General features: G+C 39.4%; 1 protein-coding gene across 1 annotated transcript in view; it reads right to left on the bottom strand.

Moving 5' to 3' along the window:
• Positions 1 to 21,174, bottom strand: part of KIF26B (kinesin family member 26B) — a 585,415-nt gene that overhangs the window by 285,625 nt on the left and 278,616 nt on the right. The window contains exon 4 of the mRNA XM_075339602.1: positions 2,422 to 2,588. Coding sequence (XP_075195717.1) covers positions 2,422 to 2,588 — 167 coding nt within the window. The remainder of the gene's footprint in view (positions 1 to 2,421; positions 2,589 to 21,174) is intronic.

Raw genomic sequence — 21,174 nt, 5'->3', positions numbered from 1 at the left:
AGTAAAGAGTGAGCTGTCTGTAAAATTACAAGCCTGCAGACCTGGGATCCCGAGAGGACTGGATTTGCTAGACTCTTGTCAGTAAGGAATTACAGTATCCTGACTCTGGAGCTGTTTAATTCACCGGCATTAGTGCAGGCAGTGAAGAATGGCTTGTCCTTCCATGACTCCTGTACTCTGTTTTGGATCCCCTGCCTTTGCGAGTAACCTTTTTCCATGCAGAGCTAATAAATTAAAATGTATCTGTGGTGTAATTAAAAAAGAATGCTGATTTGTCTTAGACACATATTTACAATACACGTATCTGAATTCACTTGCTCCAGTCCCACCTGATTGAAAAATGATTTTCATTAAAGAATTGGATACCTTTCTGTTTGTTTCTGCAGTCTATCAATTGTTGCTAAACCAAATCCCACAAGAGATTTACATTTCCGTCAGAACAATTTTAGCATCTTAAACATGCTCATCACCGTCCATTACCTTGGCAACAATTCGGCAAGATTACTGCAATTTTAACATTTAGTCTAAATACTAGTCTTTCAGAAAACGAAGAAGCAAGCAGCGTGACTTATACTTAATAGAAGAGTTGTGGTGGGATAACCGAATTCTGACTGTGAATCACTATTACAATAACAACCATGCTCAAAGATAACAGACTACTGTATAATATAAAGTAAATAAATAGTAGGTCCCTCAACTTCCAATGCACAAATCTTGGAAAATGGGGTTTAACCTACTTTAAAACCTTGAGACTGACTGACAGTCTACTGAATATGGAATGCAAATAGAAAACAAATCTGCAGCATCAGATGCCTTTCTCCATTTCAGACTCATTTGCACTAAGGCCTATTCACATACAGATCTGTGAACTTGTTCGGCTTATACAAATGCTACTTCATAAGGAAGTGCCTTGTCAGATACTCTCAAACTGATATGTGTCAACATACCATTTCTGGAAATGAAAGAGACGTGCACATAGGTTGATAACATCCTGTAAAACAGGGTAAGAGGGGGAGATGGTCACCTAGTGGGGTTGTGTATAGCACACACCCGTGTAAACCTGTAAAGAATCGGCTTCTGCGGTCTCGTCTGCAGATAGAAGTTGTCCTTCTTCTGCCCTTGAAGTTGATGAATAAGGATGTGGATGATGTTCGAGTTGTTGAGTAAAATCACTCAATCAGTAGACTCTACTCAACAGCCAAACGTCATCCACATCCTTACTCTTCAACATACCATTTTTAGCATATGAAAAAGTTGTACAATAGTAAACAGGTATCGTATGCCATTGCCACAATGGCAGACCTCAGAGCCTTCAGTTGGAGATGAACGTTTGGGAACACTTCCAACAGATGCCTCAAATGGAAGGAAGAAAATTATATTTGAACTTAGTTGGAAGAACACAATTGAAACGTCAGTGGAGATAGGTAAATGTAATGAAGACACTAGTTCACATTCATGGCTTACCTGTCGCAATCAATTGCAAGTAATATAGACATTGAGACATAGAAGGGTGAAGACTGGCACAGCCATCAGGAATTCTTTATTCAAAATGGTTCTCGATCTTCCACTACCCTCATTTTTGCTGTGCTTCACCAGCACTCACACGACTCTCAGCCAATGTGCAAGTGTGGTGAGCTTAGTTTGTTTTTTTTCCCTTAATATAGACAATGATATGACTCAAAATTAGGCCAAGATCAGATGAGTGTATGAAAAATTGTCTGACTTTCATCCGGAAAACTCAGAGGAATTTCTTCCATATTGTCATCCGTGTGACATCCAAGTGGTATCTGATTTTATACATCAACATTTTAAAATCTATATGACCTAATACACTTTCCTAGGTTAATAATGGCAATGTATCCCAAAAAGTTGGGATACACAAGTTTTCAGTATATGATTTTTTTACGTACCTATAGACGTGAATAGGCAATATTGACCAGTGTATGCTGCATTTTTTTTCACTAGTGGTCGGTGTGATAAAACTGTCATATGAATTATATTGACTAGTGTGCAGTCCGATATTTACTTGGACAGCACCTGACCATATTGTACGTTCATTTGAATGACGAGCCCTAAAGCTATGGAAGGTTACATAAAATAGTGCCATACTTGCATAAAGATAGGCAACAGCACAGTTGTCTACACATATAGTCAAAAATATCTAGTTGCATTGACCCCTAGGATCTTTCAATGGTAGAAGAATTCTGATATAATAAAAGGATATGCATTAGCAAGTTGAAAAAATGGATAGAAAATGACTTATTTGTTATTGATTATATGACTTGTATTCCAAAATAAAAATAGAGTATATAATGCAGTAATGAGCAAATATACTGCTATACTGTAGAACCAAATGTATAGTGGAGTGCAGAAGCTGAATAATTTCCTCTGATGAGTGTTATGGGCAATTGGTAAAATTACCTGGCAAAAAAGGATGCAGCCACCGAGGTTCCTGTAGATGGTTCACTAGCAACATATGTTGTGTGCGATGCTGGGAAGCTGTGTATGGAAGGTTTATCAGCATTGTACCGGTTCAGTGCGGCCTCAGTAAGACCTTCCCTGCCAGTCTCTGTCATCAGCTGAGAGATCTGCAACCAGAAAAACAACATTATTAGGGATAGAAAATACAAATTTGGTTTTATTTAACACTGCGTGGAAGTGAAAAAAAATCACAAGTGAACATTTCTAGAGATGCATGTCATCTAGTACCTGCAGCTTTACATTTATGAGGTATAAACAATGATATAATAATGGTTAGAAAATCCATGGTCCAACTGAATGACTAATCATAACCTTAGTCATTTTGAGTAATCTTGAGGGGTTGTCCAAGTCTCTGCTTTGTTTCCAGAACTGCAGCACTTTTATAAATAGGCCGTATTTGCATATTTGTAACGTGAGGTGGGCTCACAAGGTGACGGTGGATCCGCTAAGCCCACAGGAACGGGTGGACACATGGGCGCCGACGCAACAGTCTAAATGGTAATACGGAAAACAGACAGTAAGATGCAAAAATAAAAATGTAATGAAGTACAGGAACACATTGAAGGAAAACTGACAGGCAACAGGGATACTGAACAAAAATGGACAAATGACCTGAAAAGGTTGAGGATGGAAACAGACAATTGTAAACCGGGTTGCTGGCAGACAGGTAGCACAAGTGCATATGGATGAGAGGGTTCCTAGAGATCGCTGGCAGATGGGTGGCAAGATGGCAGGATACCGCTGCCAAGCTGGTAGCAAAGAAGACTAGTCACAGAATGGCAGAGACTGCTGACAAGCTGGGTGCAAAGAAAACTGATGACCAAGAAGAAGACACACTGAAGTGACATGGAATTCAGACAACCACGGAAACGAAAGGGCCAAGAAGACCCAGGGCAGGCTGCAGACAAGACTCCAGCATTCAGAATAGCCATGTAGCAGAGACTGCTGAGAAGCTGATAGCAAAGAAAACTGGAAACCAGGAAGAAGACACACTGGAGTTACACGGAAGTCAGCAACCACGGAAACGGAAGGTCCAAGACCCGGGGCAGGCTGCAGACAAGACTCCATCATTCAGAACAGCCATAGAGCAGAGACTGCTGAAAAGCTGATAGCAAAGAAGACTGGAGACCAGGAAGAAGACACACTGGAGTTACACAGAAGTCAGCAACCACGGAAACGGAAGGTCCAAGACCCGGGGCAGGCTGCAGACAAGACTCCATCATTCAAAACAGCCATAGAGCAGAGACTGCTGAAAAGCTGATAGCAAAGAAGACTGGAGACCAGGAAGAAGACACACTGGAGTTACACAGAAGTCAGCAACCACGGAAACGGAAGGGCCAAGACCCGGGGCAGGCTGCAGACAAGACTCCAGTATTTCAAACAGTCATGGAGCAGAGAAACACACAGTCCAGCTCAGTCCCTCAGACCTCAAACAAGGTCAATATCAGGATCTAGGTTAAAGTCCAGGAAGCGATATATAGTCCCAAGCAATGCATCAAATTGAAGGGTGGCAGACTGCCTGTAAAGCCTGACATGGAACGGACCCAAAATAGGGGCAGGAGGAGCGTAACAGTATTACAGGTCACCTTGTTCACATGAACAAGGCAGACATGGTGCTGTATCTAGAAACAGAAAACCCACTTCTACATGAAAACTTTGCTTGTTTCACATAAACGTCTTCCTTAAAGCTTCATTATATATCTTAAAGGATTATTTTTGACACAATTTTCAATAATTTCACCTATCTGTTGTATAGATGGTTACTAATAGACCAGTGGAGGAGTGACCGATGGTCCCCCATGGTGTTTCCAATGTGAAAACAAATAGTGGTCAAGAATTTGCACTATTGCTTTGTTCTCAAGATAACTGAATACACTCACTACTGCTACATCCATACATAGAACTTTTGGACCATTGTTCTGGTGAGCAGAGAGTTCCATTGATAAAATTTACACCGATCTACCAGGCATTGCCTTTCCAGGAGGGAAAGTTAGTGATAACTCTTTACAACATGCATGCCACTTTTAATTAGCATTCTGCTCAACCGGAAAGATGACTTGCTTATCTTTAATTAAAACACGTACTCGCAGAAATGAGACAATGCAGCAGCAACTGCACAATATAAGCTACCAGTCTACAAATCTATGGGTCCACATTTATCTATTCCATATAGTGTAAACTGAATAATACATTGACTCTACTTTGCATATTTGTTAATTCAGTCCATTGAAGTCCATGGCAATTTTGTAGATGTCTTTTTGATATATATATATATATATATATATATATATATATATATATACTGTATATATATATATATATATATATATATATATATATACACTTATATATATATATTTATGTATTTTGTTTACCTGTTATCAGATTAACTGCAGTCGAGACAGTCAATAAGTGTTGTCACTAGAAAGAATACCTTTCCAAACACAATCCAATATTGAAGATTAATGAGTTACACCAGATGCTCCATATCAAATTACCTCTATTGACAACTTCACCACCTAGTGATTAAAATGCAATTATCTTTCAAACTAGAGGAATGACTGGTGTGGCCATGAGTACAGTAAGACCTGCCCTGTTATATCTGCTTATCTGCTTTCGTCTTTATTGGCATACATACAATGTGTTTCTTTCCTTTGGAGATATAGTTAGAGTCTAAACCTTTTAAACCTTTTTAGATGAAAAAGTGTAATGCATCAGTGTGGTAGAAGATGAGTCCTGAAACAATAATGACTTCATTAATAGAGCCATTGCGCTGTTCTCTTTCTCTTGAGATTATAGCTCCAGCTGCTTGATCCTGCAAGCAATTCAGTATTGACTTGCCATGTAACACTGATTCTCTCCTGCTGGATGTGAGGGTCTACCTGTCACTGGTACTTATCGGTAAATTGCAGAATTGTGAGTAGATGTTGTGAGTAAATGCAAACTGATTGTGGGATATAACACAAATGTAGTAAATTTCTATTTATTTGGCCAAAATGTTTTCATATTTCAAATGTCAAGGAGAATAGCGATAGATATCATTGATCTTTTCATAAAGACTCATGCTTCGTCAAGCTTAAAGGTTCAAATGCAAAGGTGGACAAAAAAAGTTATGACATTTGGCTATTGCAGCTCAAGAATAATACTCAGCTTGTAATTTTGGAGCATTAAAAGAGTGATCCTCGTGCCCCTCACAGCATTGAATGACGGGCTATTGGGTATACACATATCACGGCAGGCACTGTAGAGCGGGAGAGTCAAAGAAAGCGCTTTTCTTATGAATACAGAAAACTCTCAAACTATGCATTTGACGTCAATTTTGTAATTCTCCAAGTAAAGAAATGGCACATTTTTGTTCTATTTTAGCAACAAGAGAATGAACTTTTAGCTGTTATAAGCTGGCCTAACAAATAAGCCAACAGATCAGTCTTACTGTTAGCAATACACATTGCAAAACTGTGGGTGAAATTCCCATTGAGCCAACAGGCCAGTGCCAGCTTATCCTACACATTAATTATTGTATCTGTTAACACCATAAAGAGGTTTTTTTAAAAGTGTATAAGGTCCCATTGTGCTTATAAAAAGTATTTGTGTGTGTATATATGTGAGTACACCCCTCACAGTTTTAAAGATAGTTTATTAAATCTTTTCATGAGACACAACTGAAGATATGACACTTTGATACAATATAGTCAGTGCACAGATTGTATAACAGTGTAAATGTGGGGCCCTCTAAATAACTCAAAACACAGTGATTGATGTCTAAACCGCTGTCAACAAAAGTGAGTACACCCCTAAGTTAAAATTTCCAAATTGAGCCCAAAGTGTCAGTATTTTATGTGACCACCATTATTTTTAAGCACTGCCTTAACCCTTTTGAGCATGGAGTTCACTAGAGCTTCAGAAGAGCCACTGGAATCCTCTCCAATCCTCCATGATGATATCACGGAGCTGATGAATGGTAGAAACGTTGTGTTCATCCACCTTCCATTTGAGCATGCTCCTCTGATGCTCAATAGTGTTTAGTTCTGGAGACTTGCTTGGCCAATCCAGCACTTTTACCCTCAGATTCTTTAGCAAGATAGTGGTCGTTTTGGAGGTGTGTTTGGAGTCATTATCATGTTTGAGTATTGACCTGTGGCCCAGTTTCTGAAGGAAGGGGATCATGTTCTACTTCAGTATTTTATCAGAATACATTTTGGCATTCATGGTTCCCTCAATGAACTGTAGCTGTCCACAACCAGCAGCACTCATGCAGCCCCAAACCATGAAACTCCCATCACCATGCTTGACTAGACAAGACACACTTGAACACACACAATGTGAACCAAATAAGTTTATTCTGGTTTCATCAGACCACAGCACATGGTTCCAGTAATCCATGTCCTTAGTTTGTCTGTCTTCAGAAAACTGAAGGCTTTCTTGTGCATCATCTTTAGAAGAGGCTTCCTTCTGAGATGACTGCCATGTAGTCTTGGCAGTGATAATCTCTTGGTCATAAAACCTTCTTTATGTGCAAAAAACACCATACAGCCTAATAAGTGACACATCACTGAATTCAGTGTTTTAACCTCTATGTCATGCTGTCCTCAGATTACATAACAAAAACCTGCCGACAGATTCCCTTTAAATATACATGTAATTAGAAAAACTAATAGAAATCCTGACTAATTTAGTGAGAATACCTAGGTCACCTTAAGAAAATGAGACTGAAGTCTGCAGAAGTTGGGGCTCTTGCTATCTCACTATTTTAACAGATGTGTGAGAATTCCTGCCGCTGACTAGGAACATGCCACTTTGTTGGTGGAGACTGGGAAAGTGTAGCATGAAAATAGAGAGAAAATCTCTATGTCTATCTTATATAACGACTTCCAACATGAATTAAAAAAAAGTTACTGTATAAGATGAATCCCTGTCAATAGGAGGCAAAAATTAGCAACTGAGATAAATCCTGCCACAACCTTCTCTTGTCTGTGGATTTATGCTTACAATATGTGGTGAAACTCAGGTCAACTCTTTATACAGTCATAGCCAAACGTTTTGAGAATGACACCAAAATTATATTTTCACATAATCTGTTGCCCTCTGGTTTTTAATTGTGTTTGTCTGATGTTTACATCACATACAGAAATATAATTGCAATCATATTATGACGAGTACCAAAAGGTTATGTTGACAGTTAGAATGAGTTAATGCAGCAAGTTAATATTTGCAGTGTTGACCCTTCTTCTTCAGGACCTCTGCAATTCTCCCTGGCATGCTCTCAATCAACTTCTGGATCAAATCCTGACTGATAGCTGTCCATTCAATGCTTGCATTTTGCCAGAATTTGTTGGGTTTTGTTTGTCCACCCGTCTCTTGATGATTGCCCACAAGTTCTCAATGGGATTAAGATCTGGGGAGTTTCCAGGCCATGGACCCTAAATCTCTATGTTTTGTTCCATGAGCCATTTAGTGATCACCTTTGCTTTATGGCAAGGTGCTCCATCATGCTGGAAAAGGCATTGTTGGGCGCCAAACTGCTCTTGGACAGTTGGGAGAAGTTGCTCTTGGAGGACATTCTGGTACCATTCTTTATTCATGGCTGTGTTTTTAGGCAAGACTGTGAGTGAGCCGATTCTCTTGGCTGAGAAGCAACCCCACTCATGAATCGTTTCAGGATGCTTAACAGTTGGCATGAGACAAGACTGGTGGTAGAGCTCACCTCTTCTTCTCCTAATAAGCTGTTTTCCAGATGTCCCAAACAATCGAAAAGGGGATTCATCTGAAAAAATGACTATACCCTCAGCAGTCCACTCCCTGTACCTTTTGCAGAATATCAGTCGGTCCCTGATGTTTTTTCTGGAGAGAAGTGACTTCTTTGCTGCCCTCCTTGAAACCAGGCCTTGCTCAAGCAGTCTCCGCCTCACAGTGCGTGCAGAAGCACTCACACCAGCCTGCTACCATTGCTGAGCTAGCTCGGCACTGCTGGTAGTCCGATCCCGCAGCTGAAACAGTTTTAAGATACGGTCCTGGCGTTTGCTGGTCCTTCTTGGGCACCCTGGAGCCTTTTTGGTAACAATGGAAGCTCTCTTCTTGAAGTTCTTGATGATGCGATAGATTGTTGACTGAAGTGCAATCTTTGTAGCTGCGATATTCTTCCCTGTTAGGCCATTTTTGTGCAGAGCAATGATGGCTGCACGTGTTTCTTTAGAGAGAACCATGGTTAACTGAAGAGAAACAATGATACCAAGCACCAGCCTCCTTTTAAAGTGTCCAGTGGTGTCATTCTTACTTAATCATGACTGATTGATCGCCAGCCCTGTCCTCATCAACACCCACACCTGTGTTAATGGAACAATCACTAAAACAATGTTAGCTGCTCCTTTTAAGGCAGGAATGCAATGATGTTGAAATGTGTTTTGGGGGTTAAAGTTCATTTTCTTAGCCAATATTGACTTGGCAAGTAATTGCTGTTAAGCTGATCACTCTTTATGACATTCTGGAGTATATGCAAATTGCCATTAGAAAAACTTAAGCAGTAGACTTTGTAAAAATTAATATTTGTAGCATTCTCAAAACTTTTGGCCATGACTGTAGGCAGCTATGTCCTTCTTTTGCAGAGTAACCCTTTAGAAGAAGCTGTATTATCTATCTTTATTTGGAAAGCATAATACACAAGGACAATTTAATAAATGACTAACCATTTACAATATTTTGAACAATATGAATATTATGGAGGAAGATTATGTAAAGTCTCTCAAATTATCTGATGATTTGCTTTTAGCTGGTCTGCTGCCTGTTGGGATGCATTGGTGCATTTATTCACCATTTTGTGGATTGATTTTCTTTTGATGAATTTATAATAAAAGTAGGTAAATAGATTCTCCCACTGTATATTATTGTATTCTATAAGCTGGGAAGTAAAAATAATGGTGAAAAAACCCAAACGTCCAGAACGCTGTATAGGGATGTATAGAATAAGCTCACTGTAATGTGAGGGAAATCATCATATTTCCTAATGACAATGTATGGAACTTCATTAATGTCACTGTTTATGTTAGTCTCATAACCGATAGATCTTTAAGTCGCTGTTCAAATGGCTTCATGGATATTGGTTTTATAGGATATATGAGAAGTATAATGAATCTGTTATCAATTATGGTCTATTGGAAGGATGTTTTGTAATATACATAGATACACTATTGTGACTAAATGTACCAGCAGGGAACTTAAAGGCGTATTCTCATCTCTAACATCCTATCTCAATATGTAGTAGACATAATAATGTTAGCAAATACCTCCATATAGAAATGTAGTGTAGATCTCCTGGTATGGCCATGTCACTTACCTCATGTGCAGGACATTGCAGCTTAGGTATCTAGGGTTACAACTACAATCGAATAACTGTCAGTATACTATTGGATGTAACCATGGATACATATGCTGCAATGCCCTGCAAATGAGGTAAGAACATGGCTATACCTTGAGAACTATACTACATTTCCAATTGGAGGCATTTGCTAATATTATAATTATTATTACACCTACCACATATTGGGATAGGATCTTGGAGATGGGAATACCCCTTTAAGTAATAGAGCTAAAGTAGTAATAGAGCTAATGTAGGTGTGAACTGTTCCTAAATAGGACAGAGTTCCAAAAATGCATCAAATATAATTTTCTAATTTAGTTTTAGAATTGAATTTTCTTTTTTAATTCAGACTTCTACTATCTGTAATTCCTTATCCCTATGCTTCCATCTTTACTCCGTCCCGGGAGGCAGCAGTGTGAGCTAAACAAGTCTTGGTTGCTTTAATATCACAAGCATTGATCTTACAGGTCAGTGACCTTTTTTCTAGAGTTGTCTTGTGTTGTGGGGAGAGAAGCTACTGGGCTGTGTCAGCATGTGGGCCATGTAAAGGGCATTAATGATCCAGAAAACAATCTGCCTTTAAGGCATAGAGAAACATGAATCTCTTCAGCAGATGCCAACACAGTATGTGTCACTTTTAACTCTTTTATCTAGGCATATTGCCGAATTTCACACTAATAAAAATAGAACATACACACAGCAAACTTGTCAATCAATATCAATAACAAGCACCATAAACAGAAATTTTAGCATGCTAGACATATATTTACAATTTTTGGTGCTCTGTATCATTTTGTCTTACACTAAACAGTTGTTACTTTAAGAAAATTCATTTTATTCACCCAAATTGAGAATGATGACTTCATAATAAGGGATCATCTAAGCCAGGGGTCCCCAACCTGTAGCTTGGGAGCCCATGTGGCTCGCGAGCCCTTGCTGTGTGGCTCGTGAGTGTCTTAAGCACTAGGTCTCCAGATGACGAATTTTGCAAGTAGCTTCAAAGAAAGGCAGATCTCAATGGGGGGTAGAGTGGAAACCCCTGGTTCTTGGAATACTGCCTCGGTGTGATTTTGGTTGAAAAGGTTTGGTTGTGGTTATACCACCGGTAGTAATGGAGCCTTTGGGTGTGAGCTGGATGTGGCTCGCAACCCTCTGTCAGAGCTGATTATGACTCTCAAGGTCAGAAAGCTTGGGGACCACTGCTCCAAGCAAAGCCCTCTTTTGTTGGATAATCTCTTTCTTTTTCAGGAAAACCTCCACCTGTATTACATAGAGAACTTTTTGAATGAAATGGTGCAATCCTTAAAGGGAACATGTCAAATTTTTTTTAGATTTTTATTATTTCTGGTAAAGGTTTATTTGTAACGCTGTTCTACAGCCAACTTGGTTGAGAGACTAAACAGTTGAACTTGACTTGTTTTGTGGTGCTGAAAACAAATATGATGGTTAAATTTGTTGATTTGCTCTAATTTTCAAGATCCATAGGAGGTTATAATTGCTTAAATTGCATCTTTATTATTTCATCATCATTATGGCATTGTTTGTAGCTAGACTATTACATTATCTATTTAGTTTATTGAGCCTTCAGTATTCTATCATCTTAGAGTGACCAATCAAAAAATGCCAACTCCGCTCCAATGACGTAATTCTAATTACAGTTGCATCACCTACTTTAATAAATGCTCTCTGTGTAACACATACAGATTTAGGATCTCTTAGCTTAGTTTCTTAGCATATATTTTTTTCAGATATGCCTCTTTGTTGCATTAACAAAGCGGATTGCTTTTGCTACATTTACAGGGAAGTCACTTTTGAGTTAGAAAGCTGAAACTTGATTACCAGGATAAGGAATGCCTACAAACTGTATTTTGGCTGCAGAACAGGACAAAAATTGGGCTCTACACATATGCTGCAATAGATGTGCATCACATCTTACCAGTGGCTGCATGGGTTGAGGCAATCTATGCCTTTTGCAGTCCCAATGATCTGGAGAGAGCCAACCGATCACAATATCAATTGCTATTTCTGCATGGTGCCCCCGTTAGGAAAGACGTTCCAAAGAAGAAGTAGACTTTACAGTATCCAAACAATCCATCTGCAATACGCCCAGTACCACATAGAGAAGAACTGCTGGTTCCAAAAACACCAGAAACATTTTCAGTCAACTCAAAAAGGAAGAAGAGGACACTTGATGTCATGATGCATCTTCCTCTCGCAACCCAGACTTTCTGTCAGCAACCTCAACTGAACCACGCCTCATAACACAAAGTGAACTGAGCCATCTTATTAAAGATTTGGATCTGCATAAGAGTAAAGCCCCATCACACATAGCGAGATCGCTAGCAAGATCTCTGAAATGTCACAGGTTTTGTGACATATCAGCGACCTCGCCAGCAATATCGCTGTGTGTGACACGCAGCAGCGAGCGGGCCCCTGCAGTAAGGTCGCTAATCGCGACAAAACGATCAGGAACATTTTTTGCTTGTTGGTCTCCCGCTATGCAGGACGCATCGGCAACAAGCAACAAACGACGGTTCTGAGTGTGCAGGGAGCCGTCATTACATGGTTCGGTGGTGGCTGATGGCTGGTCGCTGTGGAGATCTATCTGATTGACAGCTCAACAGTGACCATGTAGCGACATTCCAGCGATCCCTGCCAGGTTGGATCGCTGGTGGGATCGCTGGTACGTCGCTATGTGTAACGGGACATTAAGGCTAAGCTCCTACATCCCAGGCTACAGCAGTAAAATTGCCTAGCAGGTGATGTTCAGATTTCTTTGTTCTGCAACCGAGATAAAGATCTTGTCCAATTCTTCTTCATTAAAGGCAATGCAACAACATCAACAGTTTAATAGAAGCACTCAAGATAACTCATAATGCAAAGGAATAGAGGTTCTTCACCGATTTGTCCAAAACAAGCCTCAAAGACATCTTGTTGCATAATGGCAATGCGCTACTTTCTATCCATTTGGTTATCCAGTCCACATGAAAGAAACCTATGACAACATGAAGGTGCCTTAGCTATGACTAACATTTTTAGTCCCTTTGTGATGACTTAACCACTTCAAGACATCCTCCGTACTTGTACAGTGCCGTAGGAGGTTTGTTCCCGCAAATAGCTGTACATGTACGGTGGTACGATCGTGCCGGTTCACATATGGTGATAGCAAGATGTCAGGTGTCAGCTACTTATCATAGCTGAGATCCTGCTGTAAAGCCCTTGTTCTGTGCTAGCACTGATCGCGGGCGTTTAACCTATCTGATGCCACCATCAATTGTGACAGCAACAACAATTGACATAGCTGAGGGAGAAATCACCCTCTGTGCTGCAATCGTGTTGTGCTGATGGTCTCCATGGTGATCCCCTGACGAATAATGGCCGTTGGGTCACCCAGGTATGGACCTGTGAGCAGGACCTGATACTCCTCCTTCCTGTGTGCCAGTGACTGATCTGATGCCCTGGATCAGGGAAGGGTTAATGTTACATACTGAGAATATGTAAAAAAGTAAAAACAAGTTTTTAAAAATTGTAAAAATGTAAAAAACAAATTATAAAGTAAAGAACAAAATAATGGAAAAATATTATACCAATAAATACATATATTTTAGGGAAAAAAACAGAAATAAACCACCGCAGGTTCTCGTGCTCCACTACACTGCTACCCAGGTTCACCTGCCGGCTGGAAGCAATCGGTATCACCAGATGTTGTGTGTGTATGTACGATTTTCCTTCCACACTGCTTTAGTTCTGATGAAGCGTCAAAAGACTTAATTAACCTCTTGAGCACTCTGAAGGGTGCCGTTTTTAAAGTAGTGTTACTTTTGGGTATTTGATGTGGTCAATAAAAAAATTGTTTTTGTAATTTTTGTTGGAAAAATGAGAAATTGCTGATAAACGTTTAACCCTTGTACCTTCCTAACTAAAAATTATGTTTAAAAAATAATGCTAATGTAAATTAGACATGTGGGAAATGTTATGTCTTAACTTTTTTGTGTGACATAATGCTCTGATTTAAGGGAATCAAAATTTAAAATGTGAAAATTAGGAAATATTTCTGATATTTTTAGAAATAAATGCAAAAATATCGTTCTAAGTTTACCACTAACATGAAGTCCAATATGTCACAAAAAAACTGTCTCTGAATTGCCGGGATCTGTTGAAGCATTCCAGAGTTATTACCGCATAAAGTGACACTGGTCGAAATTGAAAAAAATGGCCCGGTCAAGAAGATGAAAACTGGCTTTGGGGTGAAGGAGTTAAATGTAGTTGCCCTTTAACTTGGTCTCTTGGGTGGATACACAAAGTACCACAGCTTTCTGTATGAGTGGGATAGTCGTGCAAGAGAATATTACCACAATAAAAGAGATCGGCCTCTCTAATATTCACTTCTGGCAGAAAGTAAAACTGTCCTGCATCCAGCACTTGTTGACACATACAATATTTTGTTACCACAATTACATATAAAGCTTTTGCTAAGCTGAAGCCTGCATGCTGCAAGGGTTAACACAGATAACTCAGGGATGCCTGTCTTATCAAAGTCTGATCTGTTGTTTATTTGCTGTGTTTGTTTAAGCAGCAGAACTTATTCTGACTTCAATGTCAGGTGCACAACAGTCTGCATTCCCCCTTCTCTGACTGACAGCTCACTGTCAGTGCACAATCTCTATACAGAGCTGGTGTGGGCAGGGGCAGCTCTCTCAGCTCTACTAGATGGCTAAATGTAAGCATTCTGATTGTGTCAGGATGGCTGAACCCAGTAATCTAAGTGATACATTGTTGGATTCAGGGTCTCTTTGCCTACATCATGTTCTCAGTTGAGGTAGCAAACATCTGCTGACAGATTCCTTTTAAGGTCTCTATGAAAGCATAAACAGCTTGGCAAATGACTGCAATTTTGAAATGTGAGAGGAATTTGTTCTGCCTTAAGCAGCCTGCTAATAGTCATTCATTGCAATTTCTGTTACAACCTCTAGAGGTCGTTGTTATTCTTTTGAATTGCTGAGTTTCCCTTTAAGCTAAATGTATTCTGGGTAAGGAACTCCTCCCTGAGCTGAGAAGAAGTCTGCAGCCCTTTTCTCTTTGGATTTGTCAGGAAAGGACCTGCTGATTCACCTCTCTGTACATTCACCCCTGCCTAGTGTAATCCGGTGAGCAAAGCAAATTACATGTGTTAGTGATAGAATCTTAGGTGGAAGACTGCAGTAAATGTATTTTACATTGCAATCCTACATCTTAGCCCCTGCCTTGTTTGTATAGATAAGATTTTCTATGGATTGCAGCTGCAGTGACCTTTCACCTACATTCTCATAAGAACTGTATCTCATGCACTGTTATGCTATGTTAACTCTGTATTAACACTGTACTGACTGTAATCATTTTCTTGTTATAGTTTTTACCCGTATAAAACAGCATCTTGGATATTCCGTATTCCGTATACCGTATTCAACTGCATCTTGGATATACCGTATTCACCTGTATCTTGGATATTCCTATACTCACTGTATATTCCACGTATACTGCAATCAAGTTCACGTTACCAGCTAATAAATCAAGGCTACTGAATTCCAGTCTGTTTATTTGAAATGTGAACGAGGGTTTAGCTGTATGCCAGAGATTCACAGCGTTACGTGAAAGAAGGCAGAACAGAATTAGTCGGTATTATTTTTTGAAACCCATATGAAGGCCCCTCTATTATGGAAATAAAATCACAAAAAAAACCTATTATACAAAGCGTGATTAACAATAATTCTTATATGAATATAGCACACGTAACACTGCACAGTTCAAGATGGAGAAGGAACGTATCTGCAGTTCAGTTCATTTACGCTGATCCTAATGACAATGCATTTAGGCATGAAGGAAATCATGCATATAATAAGCATCAGTATCTTGCCACACCTGTGGAGCTATCACCGACAGCACAAATGAAAGATTCAATATCATCAGAGACATATTTCCACACCATGAAGTCTTTGTATATAGAATAAGTAAGATATACTAATGATATAGATATACTTTGTGTTCATATTAATTCTAAAGTATTTAACATAACAGACATAGGTAAAGAAATGTGGACCCTACCAAAGAAATTCAAGTTTAAATTCCAATAAACATATTTTTCTGAGTTAGTACATTTAATTATATCATTTGATGTTTTATGACTTGCTGCAAATTTTTAGAAATACCACCTGAGCGGTATATGGGTAAGGCAGGCAGGAGTATGAACTAGGCAGCTTGTATTTGTGCTGAAGTATTTTCCTCGGCTTGTGATTCTTAGATAGAAAAAGAGAAGACATAAAATGGGTTATTAGTAGGGCTGATCAAATACCTCGGCTTCGTGAATATTTTCCGAATAGGTCACCACTATGCGAATATTCGATGTGCAATGTAAGTCTATGGAAAGCCCAAATAGTTCTGAATAGTTATTTGTGTTTCTCATAGACTTACATTGCGCATTGAATATTCACGAATAGTGGCGACCTATTCGGAAAATATTCACAAAGCCGAATATTTGAGGTATTCGATTATCCCTAGTTATTAGGAAAGGAGCTATACCAAAATATGTCTTGCATCCAGCAAGTATAGATTCTTTGGTATGTCTTATCCTGTTTTGTAGAGGTTTATTTTAAACATCTGAAGGGTACTTGAGAAACAAAATGTTTATTGCCAAAATCTATGTGACATATCAGCTATTTTCTATTACACAAAAGGTAAGAAGAATACAAAGTGCAAAGCTCCATCCTTACCCTTCCATTGGAACTTCAGCTCCGATTTCCCAAGTCTTTCAGTGTCAATTAGAGATGAGCAGATCTTTTGAAGTTCAAATTCCCTGGCTTCACTGAAATTTCACCCAAAAATTATATTTGAGCGCATACATTTTTCACAAATTACATAATTAAAAAGCATTTAATTGCTTGGAAAATGTGTCAGACCACCATTAGTTCTCCCTAAAAACCTACTGAACACGTAGGACCTCTGTAATGCAAATAAAATGGATGGTAAGTAGAAGTAACCAACAGTGTACTTAACAACACACCATAGTATCAGACTTTAGGCTACCTAAATTGTATAAACAGTCTAAAAACTATCCCTTTTGGGGGGCAGATGCATGCACTGGTGTTGCTTATAGACAGGTGGTGCAAACAGAAGATGCCGTATTTTTTTAACACGTTAGATGCAACAATTAGCCCTGTTATAAAGAACGTAGTACTTTTTTAAATAAAGAAGCGATAGCGATTATCCTGATAATTATGGACACACAACAGGTGTACTGTCCTGTTTTGAATGTGATGAAGTACTGGTCTCTCAACTAGAAGTGAAAAAAATGATGTATTTTTTGGGATCCTCAACTGGTTTCCTAGACATCAAATTAGTAGGTAATTACAAAGGTTTTTATCAAGTCTTTCAAAGAGTCCTGTTTTGAACATGAAGAAGTTACAGCTTACTGTCACCAAGCTTTTTAAAAATGAGCCTTATTTTCAGAGCTGTTTCTTGAGGGCAGAAAAACAGGATAGTATGTTTCCCAGCATCAGTAGTACTGTCTCGCACTTCAAAACCCATTGGGGAGCCAAGCGGTATGAGGCTGTAATAGCTGTGCAGTGGCAGTAGAGAGTTAAGTCGTGGAAAACAGAGATTGTTAGCAAGTTAAGCCCACCTATGGTGGCAGCCACAGCTTCAACAGTACTACAGTACAGATGACATGATGGACAGGAAGTGTGTGGCTGTCTTAGCTGTGCAGTGGCAGGAGCAATTAAGGCATGGCAAGAAGATGGTAGGCAGTTTATTGCCATACTCAGCAGCCCCAGAATCAATGGTATTACAGTATAGATGACATGATGGATAGAGTGTGTCTGGCTGTCTTAGTTGTGCGGTGGCTGAAGCAGTTAAAGGGAACTTGTCACCAGGTTCAGCCACCACCAGTGAGCCCTTATATACAGCATTTCAGAATATTATATATAAGAGCCCAGGCCGAGCTATATAACGTAAAAAACATCTTTATAATACTCATCTAAGAGGCAGTCCGGTCCGATGAGTGTCAATGCACTTGGTCCACCCCTCATTCATCTTGTGCAGTCACCGTCCTTGTGCCCAGCCCCGTAAGGATGACGCATTCTATGTCATCCACACATAGGCCTCCATTGTGCTCCTGCGCATGTGCACTTTGATCTGCCCTATTGAGAACAGAGTAAAGTACTGTAATGCACAGGATTTGAAGCTGTGATTGTCTGATCACCTGTGCTGTACAGAGCAGTGCATCAGCACTGTTTTGTATAGTAGAAATCATTATCTTCTTTATCTTCTATCAACACCACAGGCCGGTGTTCATCCCTGTCATAGGAACCCATCGGAACATCATGATCAAATCATGGGAGCACCGACGGGAGTAGGGAATGACGTGCTTCCCGGTGGAGCATGTTAAATGCGCTGTCAGAGATTGACATTGGGATTTAACTAGTTAACAGCCACGGGTGGCTCTCTGATCCACCTGCAGCTCTTAGAGGCATATGACAGCTGACTAAATCAATCGTCATGTGCAAGGAAAGATGCGGGCTCGGCGTGTGAGCCTGCATAAAAGGCAGGGACATGGCTTATGGCTTTTCACATATTAATGTGTCAAAGGTTGTGAAGGGGTTAATGGCCTCACACAGCTTCCTATATATTGTATGATAGTACATTTAGCCTCCTTTATAGTTTATTATGGCCCCACTTCTCCCTATACACTGACGAGCAAAATGGCAACAATGTTTTGAATGTTTGATTTTCAGACTCCATATCTCACCATCCATTACAGCTTTGAGCATGAGACTACCTTTATTGCATAGAAAATCATCTTGGCTATCTCATACATAAATTTGGATAATTCTTTCGGTCTAATATAGCGCAAAAAGGATATTTGCTGATATTAATTATTTGAACTTTATTGAATAGGCACTCCTATTATTACAACGCGTTTCAGCAGAGTTGCTTTCATCAGGTAAAATAGGAGTAGTCATTTGACTTGCAGATTTTTGTCATGTCACTGCATTGTTACTGTTTTGCAAAATTACATTTTTATTACTTTGTTAGTATTTTGTAAATTCATTTTTGACTTTTAACACTGCATGAATCCTTCTGGACATGCTCTCGATCAGATTGAAGCATGTTTCAACCGAAATCTGATCCCAAGTTTCCTATACATGCTGCCAATATTGGTGCATAGTGGTCGAGTCACTTTGGTATGTATACAACTTTTTCTTCAACTCTATCCTCAAGAATTCAACTGGGTTGAGGTCTGGGAATGTCGGGGGCCAATCCAGCACCTCTCCTTCATTGTTATTTAGATATTTCTTCTCCAATCTCGTCTTAAGCTTTGGGTCATTGTCCTGCAGGAACACTATGTTGTCCTTTTCATACCCATGGTTCTCAAGTGTATGAAGTAACTTATCTTTTAGGATACAAATATACTGTATAGCTCAACATTGAGACCACAATCAATCCTGTTCAAGTATCCGATGCCTTTGGCGGTGTGACAATCCCATATCATCAGGCTTCTTCCACTGAACTTGACAGTTCATCGATCCGTTAGCCCCTTTTCCCCTTGTTTCTTCCAGAGTCATTTGCACCCATCAGAGCCTAGTCTATTGACTTTCATATAATCGCTCCAAATCACCCATTTCCAATCTTCTACCGTCCACTTTATGTAAACTCAAGAAGATTATATTTGAGCAGAATATTTTATGAAGATATTGAAATCGAAGCTTCTTCATCTTTTTTCGGGCCACTGTTTCAGACTTCTTTAATGTGCTAATGTGCTCATGGTGCTTGCATGGACGCCTGTGAAAAGCATATGAGCCACTTATACTGCCGAGTTTGTTACACCAGAACTGATAGACCTTGTGATGAGCCGACTTGTTGACACTAATATTCTGCCTAGACATCCACCTCCTGGCTTTTGAATGGATGGACGGACTTCATTTGGTATTTTTCCAACTGTCATGGTGCCCGTTTGATGCAGTTTGGCAATTTCCTTGGCGTACGGACTACTATCGATGAGCTGGATGTTGCAGTTTCTCTTTTCTTGAAAAAGTTTCTTCATGACTGCTCTTCGATTCGAACCAGTGAACTTTCACTTGGGAATCAACAACTAATAACACAATAAACTAATATAGAATGTGAGGACAGGTTGTAATTTGTAGTATACAGGAAGAAAAAGATTTTTCGAACACCAGGAGTAAACAGTAACATTGCAGAGAGATGACAAGAATCTGCATAACTAATTATATGCTAAATATCTGAAAGTCAAATTTATGTATGAGATAGCCAAGATGTTTATCAATGAAGTTAAGTCTCATGCTCAAAGCTGTAGTAAATGGTGAGATATGGAGCCTGAAATTCAAAAGTTCAAACATTGTTACTCTTTTGCTCGTCATTGTATATGGTAAGATGGTCCTACAACCTCTTATGTACTTTATTATGGCAGCCACTTCTCCCAATATATAGTATGATGACCCTTTCAACCTCCTAAATGCTTTATTATGGCCCCCACAAACAAATAATATATAACAAATAAAGTTTATACCCACCTTAACCTGATTACCGACACCGCAGGCTCTGTCTCCTCTCCTACGACAGATCTGCAGAGGCAGTGCGATACAATGACATCAACACCCTGATGTCTTGTAGGGCACATTCCTATAGCAGTCTGCAGCTTACATGGACAGTGATACAGGATGGAACAATAGCTCCATGCTCTATCACAGGATTTAACTATATTAGTGTCAATATGATGCCAACACAGTTCAATTTGGTGGTCGCAGGAGAATAGGGGCTCCGGGCAAGAAGTTCGGAGCCAGAGCCCTGGATCTTTGACGTTAGCGATGCCCCTGGTATAAATATTCACCTTAACAATGGTTGCATATACCAAACATGCTTGAAAAATAATTCAATTTTTATTGAAATATTTGTGTCCTTCATCAGGCTAGGATCACAAGAGCAAATACAAATACAGTTCAACTTTCATTCAGAAAAGTGGCACGATTCCTTTTTTACTTGTCATTCCTGTGCTTTCCATATGCAATCTTCAGCAGCTATTAATCATTTACAGCACCATTCTATGGTACATAACTGTAATGTATTCCTAAAAATCAGATGCAACACTGTGGCTCTGTGTGGCATCCGATTTTTTTCTTCCACCCCTCCAATTTCGAAATAATATGCATCGATTTTTTTTTCCACAGATTCTGAAAAAAATGGGTCATCAGCACTGCCTCATTGAATAACATTGATCAGAGTGATATATGATATACAGTGCCTTGCGAAAGTATTCGGCCCCCTTGAATTTGTTAATCTTTACCCACATT

This window comes from Anomaloglossus baeobatrachus, chromosome 3 (assembly GCF_048569485.1).
Source record: "Anomaloglossus baeobatrachus isolate aAnoBae1 chromosome 3, aAnoBae1.hap1, whole genome shotgun sequence".
In the NCBI taxonomy this organism is placed as follows: Eukaryota; Metazoa; Chordata; class Amphibia; order Anura; family Aromobatidae; genus Anomaloglossus; species Anomaloglossus baeobatrachus.
This window is presented reverse-complemented; position numbering and strand designations above follow the sequence as displayed.